The sequence below is a fragment of the Gekko japonicus genome, unplaced genomic scaffold (assembly GCF_001447785.1).
Source record: "Gekko japonicus isolate JY-2015 unplaced genomic scaffold, Gekko_japonicus_V1.1 scaffold22, whole genome shotgun sequence".
NCBI classification, from domain to species: Eukaryota; Metazoa; Chordata; class Lepidosauria; order Squamata; family Gekkonidae; genus Gekko; species Gekko japonicus.
Genome location: NW_015175971.1, coordinates 2,991,227 through 3,001,954, shown reverse-complemented (window position 1 = coordinate 3,001,954; position 10,728 = coordinate 2,991,227). Strand labels below are relative to the sequence as shown.

The 10,728-nt window shown below is 49.6% G+C and overlaps 1 protein-coding gene across 1 annotated transcript in view; it reads right to left on the bottom strand.

Moving 5' to 3' along the window:
* Nucleotides 1-714: 714 nt before the first annotated feature.
* RHOJ (ras homolog family member J) overlaps nt 715-10,728 on the bottom strand; it is a 102,298-nt gene continuing 92,284 nt past the window's right edge. Inside the window, exons 2-5 of the mRNA XM_015426061.1 lie at nt 10,622-10,680; nt 5,475-5,639; nt 2,401-2,496; nt 715-1,495 (exon numbers count right to left, since the gene is read on the bottom strand). Of these exons, the coding sequence (XP_015281547.1) occupies nt 1,349-1,495; nt 2,401-2,496; nt 5,475-5,639; nt 10,622-10,680 (467 nt within the window). The 3' untranslated portion in view covers nt 715-1,348. The remainder of the gene's footprint in view (nt 1,496-2,400; nt 2,497-5,474; nt 5,640-10,621; nt 10,681-10,728) is intronic.

Sequence of the window (10,728 nt, the reverse complement as noted above, 5' to 3'; positions counted from 1 at the left end):
GTCTCTGGGCCCAGATAGACTACTCTGGGAATGGAAAATCCATTCCACATTTTCTTTGCAATTCCCGCCCCCCCCTTGTGTGTGCTGCAATGTATTTCAATAGAGCCCAGAGGAGTTTGCTGACAGAGGATGTAGTGATGGCCAAAGGAACAAACAGCTTGAAAAGGGGCTTAGACAGATTCATGGAGGATAAGACTACCAGTGATTACTACTAGTCATGGTGACTGAGGGGAACCTCACCGTTCCTAGGCAGTCAGTCCCTGAATCCCAGAGCCAGAAGGCCTCTTTGTGTTTTCTATTTGGGACTCTTCTCTGCATCATGAGCCCGTGACTGCATCATTCTAAAGAGAGACTTATACTTTCAAGGACTATTAGGTCACTATTCAACATCTGGAGCAGAGGTCCATCAGTGGCTGTTAGCCATGAGGTATAGATAGGAACTCTCAGTCTGGGGCAAGTGATGCACTGTATTCTTGGTGCTGAGGGGGGTCAACAGTGGGAGGGCTTCTAGTGTCCCGGCCCCACTGATGGACCTCCTGATGGCACCTGGTATTTTTGGCCACTGTGTGACACAGAGTGTTGGACTAGATGGGCCATTGGCCTGATCCAACATTGGCTTCTTAAGGCATATGTTCTTAAGGCAACTTCAGGGAAAGGCCTCAGCCTCTATTGTTGACTGGGCATAGGAACTGGTTGGCCACTGTGTGAGACAGGATGCTGGACTAGATGGACCACTGGTCTGATCCAGCAGGGCTCTTCTTATGTTCTGGCTGGATTTTGCTGACTATACAAAAGGAAGACAAACTGCAGGACAGGCTATTCTGATTCTAGGTTAAGCAAATCTTTTGAAAATGGAGAATTCCAACAATCTTCCTGCATGTCATCTCTGGACCTTAAGACTGTCAGTTCCAAAAGAAACATATTTTCGTTGCATTCACATTCAGTCATTATTGCGTATTCTTGCTGGTGGTGCAGGTAAGGTCCTTTCTTTCTGAAGGCCGCAAATTACGATGTCTCTCGGTGAGGTTGCAGGATCTTTGAAGTGTTTTCCTTCCATTACATCATCTCTCACACAGATCAAGGCCAAAGAAACAGGAGCGTTTTCGTCATCTACTGGCTTGCACAGCGAAAACTGCCATGTTCACGGGGCTTGGCTGCCTCGTCAATACAGGTCCATGGAGGTTAGAAAAGCAAATAGACGTGAGAAGACTTAAAGAGGTTGCAGGACTGAGGAGTCGCAGACTGGGAGAAGTCTCCACACCACGTGGACCCTTTCTGGTCATATCCCTCGTTCCCCTGGGAATGCTTTGGTTGGATGCTAGCACATGGCTTCGGGTTCCAGGCAGTATCATAGGATCTTACAGGAGCTGCAGCATTTGGCACAGTGTGGCTTCTTTTTCTTGGGGTTGAAGATAGTGAGGATCGCTTCGTCGAAGACGGCCTTCAGTCCCTTCTGTGTCAACGCCGAGCACTCCAGGTAGCACTGGGCCCCAATCTAGAAAGAGAGGGAGAAAAGCAGGCATGAATGGGGGTGAGCAGTGTACAGTATTTCTTTCTTTCTTTTTTTGGGTTCTTAGTGGGTCGGTTTGGTGTAGTGGTTAGGAGCACAGACTCTAATCTGGGAGAACCGGGTTTCATTCCCCACTCCTCCGCATGCACCTGCTGGTGTGACCGTGGGTCAGTCACAAGTTCTCTCAGAGCTGTTCTCTCAAGGAGAAAGCTCTCTCAGTCCCACCTCCCTCACAGGCAGTGTTCCCTCTAAGATGAGTTAATGTGAGCTAGCTCACAGTTTTTTAGCCTCCAGCTCAGACATTTTTGCCTTCGCTCAGGAAGAAGGGCTCCAGAGCAAACTGATTTATGCAGTAGCCAAATCGCCCGCTCACAACTTTGATGCCAACAGCTCATAAAGCAGAATTTTTGCTCACGAGACTCCACGGCTTAGAGGGAGCATTTCACCACAATGACCTTGTAAGATAGGTTAGACTGTGAGAAAGAGCAACCAGCTCAAAGTCACCCACTGAACTTCATGCTCAAGTGGGAATTTAAATGTGGGCCTCTCATCCCCTACCCTGACCCAGACGGCCCAGGGTAGCTGGATCTCGTTGGAAGCTGAGCAGGGTATCTGGACGAGGGAACCACCAAGGAAGCCCAGGGTTGCTATGCAGAGGCAGGCAATGGCAACCACCTCCAAACGTTTCTTGCCTTGAAAACCGTACGGGGTCACCCATAATGTGATATACGCAACTTGACAGCACTTTGCGCAACCACTCTGTTCCCAGTCTAACACCGAGTTGCAACAAGCACATTGTGATTTCCATGCCTGGTGCATTTGAGTCACTTACAACAAAACCATGAAGGGCTATGAAATTCTCTCACGTTCTGAGAAAAAAGCCAGCGTACCTCTTTTGCCAGCTTGATGCCATGCTCATAAGTCAGGGGCTTCTCCTTCATGTAGAGCAGCCGGGTCAAGGTTTTGGGGTCGTCTCGAAGGTCGATCTAGAAAGTTGACAGAGACACAAATCTTTGTTTACATTTTCTGGCCAGGCATCTTGAGGGATGATCCCAAACTTCTCACCCCTGCAGCTTCAACCCCTTCAAATTCTCATTTTGATTTGACTTCTTCCTCACATGAATTATCCCACGGTTCCTTATTTTTGCCCCACTCTGTTTCCCTGTGCTGAATTTTTTCCTATAAAATGCATTTTTCAACATGATTTGTACATCACTAAACCAGTATTATGTGCAGGGCTATTTTGGGGCAGGAACGCACAGGAACGGAGTTTCGGTTGGCTCCCAAGTTGGCCACACCCAGCAGGACCTCATTAGCATACACCCAACAGCAGGAACTCATTAGGATTGGCTACACCCAACAGCAGGAACTCATTAGGATTGGCTACATTAGGGGTGTGTGGCCTAACATGCAAAGGAGTTCCCGCTCCAAAAAAAGGCCCTGGGTTTTGACAACAAACAAGGTAAACAGAATAAGAAGCGAAAGGTGGGTGTGGCTGGATGACCACACTTCTGGTAACACGGGGATGTGGCCTAATATGCTAATGAGCTGTGCTGTCATGGGTGTGGCCTGATATGCTAATGAGTTCCTGCTGTTGGGTGTGGCCTAGTATGCTAATGAGTTCCTGCTGGGCTTTTTCTACAAAAAGAGCCATGATTATGTGTTATATGTATCAATGATGTATATAAGCACTGCATATTTTATTTAGTTATTTATTTGTTAGACTTTTACCCCACCCTCCCACCAAGACGGCTCAGGGCGGCTTACAATGGTTAAAACCAGTATACAATTAATACCGATTGTCACATCTAAAACAAAACAATACGAAACAATACAAAACAATAAATACTCATGTATTAATACTCATATACTTCAGAGGGAATTGAATCAGACCTTCCGCCCTTCAAGGCCAGTATTGTCTAGGGATAGGTCCAAACTGCATTGTTGTGGTTTGGTTCATGATTCATGGCTAAACCACAAACCGAACCGTGAAACGATATGCTGGTTTGTGAACTGAACCAGTTGTACCAGTTTGTGAGCCATTTGAAGCTTTCTGCTCCCCACAAAAAGCAACGGGGAGCAGAAGGTGGGGGGGCATTTAAACCAAACAGCTGAGCTGGCCGCTCAACTGTTTTTTCGTGAAGAGCAGAAAGCAGGGGTTTGTGAACATTGCTTCACAAATAATGAACTGGTCAAAATTCATGAAGAACTTTAGTTTGTCAGCTGGTTTGTGCCCATCCCCAGTATTGTCTATTCAGACGGGCAGCAGCCCTCTGGGGTCTCAGGCTGAGGCCTTTTACATCACATACTGCCAGTTCCTTTAACTGGAGGTACTGGGGATTGAACCTGAGACCTTCTGCATGCCAAGCACATGCTCATTCATATGGGGTTATATTAGAATTTGGCCATAAGACCGTGTGATCATTTCAATACTCTTATGAAGCTCGTGGAAGGTGCTGGCAGCAGGGATCTTCCTTGCTTTGCTTCTCCCCAGGAGCCTCCTGTGTACCCCCAAACTGCTCTGCTGGACTAGATGGATCACTGGTCTGATCTAGCAGGGCTCTTCTTAGGGTGCGGTCACATGGTCCTTTTGACTGGGTTTTGCCGCTGTTCCCTCCTGCATTTAAATTTGCTGACTATATTGGCCAATCCGCCTCCCGCGCCGAAGCGGGCTTAGTCCCACAACTTTCGCGGTTCTCTGCCGCATTTTCCGGCACTGGTCAGAACGAGTACTTTCTGGGTTTTCCCACTGCGATTCTGCAATTTCCGTATCTGGACTGCATATCGCCATGACCGCACTTTCTTTCTTTCTTTCTTCTTTTGGGCCGACTCCTGTTTTGCACATGTGCAAAAAAATTGCTATGTTTTGGACAGAACACGATGGACGCGGCAATGGTGGAAAGAAGGAGTGATTCTCTGCTGCACTATGGCTAGTGGAGGGAGTACAACAGAAACCAATAGAAGTGGTGATTTGGGGGAGCGGTGGCACAGAGGATTTATCCTCTGGTTAATATCTGAACTGAACAGAGTTGCTGTCAGTTCTAGCCCCGTGCTGGTGTGAGCTACCAGCCTTGTCCCCAGCTCGCCATCCACCCAGCGGTTCGAAAGCTTTGGCGAGTAGATAAAATGGGTACCACTCCTTAGAGAGGGTGGGCACACTAAACCCCCGTGGGGGAGGTGTTAACCGGCGCATGGAATGTCCAGCTCGTAAGCCTGGAAAAAAGACCGGCATTAAGAATCCTGTAATGGGCCAATCTGGCCAGGCGGTAGCAGTGCGGCGCTACGACTCAAAGCAGCCCAGGAAGAACCAACGTCATCAAGCCAAGCCGAAAAGTGAATGCCTCCGGAACACGTCTGAAGCCTACAGCTGAACAAAAATCCCCGTCGGCTGCAAATGTGTGCAATTTAAAGAATTATATCTTGTCCTCCCTTACCCCCCTATGAAATTGTTAGTCCCTTGTGTGAAACCGTGTAACTGTAAATTGCTCAGAGCCAGCAGCTCTGCCGGATTGAGCGATCAATGAATCGAAAGGTATTATTATTATTATTATTGATTTGTCCGTGCGTAAAGGCCAAAAGCACATGCGCAATTAATTCCCCCCCCCAATTCCTGCACCACCACAAGGGGCGGTGTGGCTGTCTGATCAGTGGTTCGCATGATTAAAGCGGTTGAGAGAGGGACCGTGTGACCGTCTTAACCTGATACAAAATGTTGCGGATGAAATGACAGTGGGAACAACAGTGCGGCAAGAGGTCAGTGTGACCGCACCCTTATGTTCTTCTGTCCTCCCTGGCCACTAGTGGAGGTCGGAGGGGTAGGGTTGCCAGATCCAGGTGGGGAAAGTTCTGGAGATTTGGGGATGGAAACTGGGCAGGGCAGGGACCTCAGTGGGGCACCATGCCACAGAGTCCACCCTCCAAAGCATCCATTCACTCCAAAGGAACTCCCTTCTCCGCCATTCACCTGCGTTCCAATCAGGACGTAAGGCACGTGAGGCATGCACCCTTTCAGTTCCGGCACCCATTCTTCCTGGACGTTGTGGTACGAGGCGGGGTTCACGACGGAGAAACAGATTAAAAACACATCCGTGTTGGGGTAGGAGAGGGGTCGCAGCTGATTGTAGTCCTCCTGCCAAATAAGGGGAAGAACAGACGTTAGGGCAGTGCGACAACAGCGAAATGTGGAGAAAGCGGAAGTCATCAATCCTCTCCAAAACTTGGGGGTGGGGGGGAATTGATTCCTAAGTCTCACCCATGCAACCATAAGAACATAGGAGAAGCCATGTTGGATCAGGCCAATGGCCCATCCAGTCCAACACTCTGTGTCACACAGTGGCCAAAACCCAGGGGCCATCAGGAGGTCCACCAGCAGGGCCAGATCTCCAGAAGCTCTCCCACTGTTGCCCCTTCCCAAGCCCCAAGAATACAGAACATCGCTGCCCCAGTGACCCACCTACAATGCTCTGTGTCACACAGCGGCCAAAACCCGGGTGCCATCAGAAGGTCCACCAGCGAGGCCAGAACTCCAGAAGCCCTCCCACTGTTGCCCCCCCAAGAATACAGAGCATCACTGTCCCAGATATAAAAACAAAAGAGAAGCCATGTTGTATCAGGCCAGTGGCCCATCTAGTCCAGCACTCTGTATCATAAGAACATAAGAGACGCCAATGTTGAATCAGGCCAAAGGCCCATCCAGTCCAACACTCTGTATCACACAGTGGCCAAAAATACCAGGTGCCATCAGGAGGTCCCCCAGTGAGGCCAGAACTCCAGAAGCCCTCCCACTGTGGCCCCCCAAGCACCAAGAATACACAGCATCACTGCCCCAGACATAAGAATAGAAGAGAAGCCATGTTGGATCAGGCCAATGGCCCATCCAGTCCAACACTTTGTGACACACAGCGGCCAAAACCCAGGTGCCATCAGGAGATCCACTAGTGGGGCCAGAACTCCAGAAGCCCGCTCACTGTTGCCCCCCAAGCTCCAAGAACACAGAGCATCACTGCCCCAGACAGAGTGTTCCATCTATACCTTGTGGCTAATGGACCTCTGCTCCATAGAAGAAGAAGAAGGAATTGGATTTATACCCCGCCCTTCACTACCCAAAGGAGTCTCAGAGAGGCTTACAAACTCCTTTCCCTGTGAGGTGGGTGGGGCTGAGAGAGCTCCGACAGAGACTGCTCTTTTTCAAGAACAGCTCTGACAGAACTATGGCTTGCCCAAGGTCATCCAGCAGCTGCAAGTGGAGGAGTGGGGAATCAAACCCGGTTCTCCCAGATTAGAGTCTGCGCACTTAACCACTACACCAAACTGGCTCTGTTCATCCAAACCCCTCTTGAAGCTGTCTATGCTTATAGCTGCTAGCTATAAAGGCCGAAGATGCGGACTATAAAAGTACCTGTGGAACTCTAGTATTAAATGGTTGTGACGGGCTGCAGACAGACGCTCTCCATCTGATCGCCCCAGCGTGCTCCTCTCGAGTCCCTGCTTCCTGGTTAGAGCGTGCTGGAAACAACCACCCAAGGAAATAACGCCGTCGCATCTGAGTGCGTTGGGGTGCGTCAAATTGCGACGGCGCTAATAGCCACGCGCCGCTAGCTATAAAGGCCGAAGATGTGGACTTTAAAAGTACCTGTGAAACTCTAGTATTAAATGGTTGCAATGGGCTACAGACAGACGCTCTCCGTCTGATCGCTCCAGCGTGCTCCTCTCGAGTCCCTGCTCCCTGGTTGGAGTGTGCTGCAAGCAACCGCCCAAGGAAATAACGCCGTCGCATCTGATCGCGTTGGGGTGCGTCAAATTGCGACAGCGCTAATAGCCACGCCTCCCCCCGCGTTATCCAGCCAGTGTGACCAGGACCTCAGTGTGGTATAGTGCTTAGAGTGTTGTTCTAGGATTTGGGAGATCCAGGATCGAAGCCCCACTCTGCCAGGGAAGCTGGGTGACCTTGGGCCAATCACAAATCCTCAGCCTAGCCTACCTCACAAGGCTGTTGTAGTTAAGATAAATGGAAGAGAGGGAAATGATGTGAGCCACTTTGGACCCCCATTCTGGAGAAAGCTGGGTATCAATAATGTTAATTATGAACCTGATGGATACCAATGCGCACCAGTGTGTTGTTGTAGTTCGTGTCCAGGACTAAGACTTGGGTTCAAATCCCCACCCAGCCTTGTGATCCTAAGACCACCACGCAGCCTATTGAGAACCATCGGATCTTGCACAAATGGATCTTGCACAAAGGAAAGTGCGTTTCATGACAGAGGCATGCATGGAACTCATTCGGGGGATCCGCGCCACAATATTCATAGGCTTAGGCAAATCTGGAGTCCAGTTGCACTTTAAAGACTGACAGAATGTATCCCAACCTTAAAGGTTCCCTTGCTCGAAAGCCAGTCGAATCCGACTCTAGGGTTGCGGTGCTCATCTCCGTTTCAAAGCCGAAGAGCCAGCGCTGTCCGAAGACGCTTCCGTGGTCATGTGGCCGGCGTGACTAAACACCAAGGTGCACGGAACGCTGACCAAATTTGAACGGTGTTTTATGATCCGTGTTGCTTTCATTTGTTGTTTTAAAGTTGTTTTTAATTGTATTATGTATTGTACTGTGCGGTGGCTCATGTGGTTAAGACGCTGAACTGCAGTCTGGAAGGTCGGTAGTTCAGCAGTTCGAGACCCGAGTGTGCCGCATGACGGAGTGAGCTCCCGTCTCTGGCCCCAGCTCCTGCCAACCGAGCAGTTCGAAAGCAAGAAATTGCAAGTAGATAAATAGGTACCACTTTGGTGGGAAGGTAACAGCGTTCTGTGTACCTCGGTGTTTAGTCATGCCGGCCACATGACCATGGAAACGTCTTCGGACAGCGCTGGCTCTTCGGCTTGGAAACAGAGATGAGTACTGCATCCCTAGAGTCAGATTTGACTGACTTTCAAGCAAGGGAAACCTTTACCTTTACCTATTGTATTGATACTGATGGAACCTGCCCTGAGCTTTCTGGTGTGGAGGGCCGGATACAAGTCCAATAAAATAAAATTTAAAATAAAATAAATTTATTAGATGTACCTTCCCTGTCTCTTCCTCCTTTTGTCTGTGTGAGTAAAGTGCTGTCAAGTTGCAGCTGTCCTATGGCAACTGACAGCTTTCAAGAAGAGATTGGGCGAATATTTGTCAGAGATGCTTTAGGCTGGTCCTGCATTGGGCAGGGGGCTGGACTGGATGGTTTTGTCTTGCCCCTTCCGACTCTGTGATTCTATGATTCTAACCCCAGCAAGGGGCTATTAAGGCAAGTGAGAAGCAGAGGTGGTTGGCCATGGCCTTCCTCTGCAGAGTCTCCTTTGGAGGTCTCTCTTCCCAGTACCGACCTTGCTTAGCTTCCTAGATCCGATGAGATGTGGTTTTAACACCCTGCCTTCCTTCTTCCTGCCAACCTAGCAGTTCGAAAGCAAGAAATTGCAAGTAGATAAATAGGTACCGCTTCGGTAGGAAGGTCACAGCGTTCCGTGCGCCTCGGTGTTTAGTCATGCCGGCCACATGACCACGGAAACGTCTTCGGACAGCGCTGGCTCTTCGGCTTTGAAACGGAGATGAGCACCGCAACCCTAGAGTCGGACTCGACTGGCTTTCGAGCAAGGGAACCTTTACCTTTACCTTTCCTTCTTCCAGCGTCACTGGACTGCCAAATAGAGCTCTTAGAATCACCACCAGGTGGCAGTAGATATTTGGATAAGATTGGAACTCCTCCGTCCAGCCTACCTCGTTCAGATATCCAGGACTTTTCCTGGTTTGAAAGGGGAAGCCCGGGGCGCCGTTCAGAATGTCAGAACCAACATGGAAACGTGGGCTATTAAGTCAATAGACTACCTGGAGGCAGCCCCTTTGAATTGCCGTGACACGTGGAATCTGTGTACCCCCAGGGGTATGTGTCCTTGTGAGAATGCCCACGAGCACAGGAAGCTGCCTTATGCAGAACCAGACCACTGGTCCATCAAGGTCAGTACTGTTCACTTAGATAGGCAGCGTCTCTCCAGGGTTTTTCCACATCACCTCCTACCTGATCCTTTTAACTGGAGACGCCGGGGATTGAACCTGGGACCTTTGGCACGCCAAGCAGAGGTTCACTGCATTGATAACACTGTGTAGCCATCTCATTCTTTGCCGTCCCTGTCTTCTTTGACCTTCAATCTTTCCCAGCATCAGGGTCTTCTCCAGTGAGTGCTCCCTTCTCATTGGGTGGCCAAAGTATTTGAGCTTCAGCTTTAGTATCTGGCCTTCCAGGGAACAGTCAGGGTTCACCCAGTACCTGATCCTTTTAACTGGAGATGCCGGGGATTGAACCTGGGACCTTTGGCAAGCCAAGCAGATGCTCTATCACTGAGTGACAATCCCTTCCCGGCTGCCTTATACTGAATCAGACCCTTGGTCCATCAGACTGGCAGAGGGTCTCCAGGATCCCAGCTAGAGGTCTTTCTCATCACCTGTTACCCGACCCTTTTAACTGGAGATGCCGGGGATTGAACCTGGGACCTTCAGCATGCCAAGCAGATGCTCTGCCACTGAGCCACTGTTCCCTAATATGTCTCATCTGAGACACAGGAGGTGGAGAAAAAGAGAATTGCTTCTGTAGTAGCCCGCTCCTCTTTTATGGCAGAAATTCTTCTGGGGCAGCACCCGTATCACAATCCTTGTACCTTTTTTATTGAAGAAGAAGAAGAAGAGATTGGATTTATACCCCGCCCTTCACTACCCAGAGGTGTCTCAGAGTGGCTTACAAACTCCTTTCCCTTCCCCTCCCCACAACAGACACCCTGTGAGGGAGGTGGGGCTGAGAGAGCTCTGTCAGAAACTGCTCTTTTTCAAGGACAGCTCTTATCAGAACTATGGCTTGCCCAAGGTCATCCAGCAGGTGCAAGTGGAGGAGTGGGGAATCAAACCCGGTTCTCCCATATTAGAGTCCGCGCACTTAACCACCGCACCAAACTGACCCCCAAAAGGAAACACTGATGCATTCAAGGGAGACAAGGAAACAGGAGCCATAATTTTGGATGCAGGAGATCAAACGAGGGTTTGCAGAAATAGAAACCAAACCAAGGTTAAATACAAATCAATTGAATATGCATTACCTGCCCAGCAGTGTCGTAAAGTCCAAGCAAGTGTTGTTTCCCTCCTACCGTCACAGTTACTGGAAAAAGAGAAGTGGAAAAGGTGTCAGACGGGGGGGGGGGGGGGG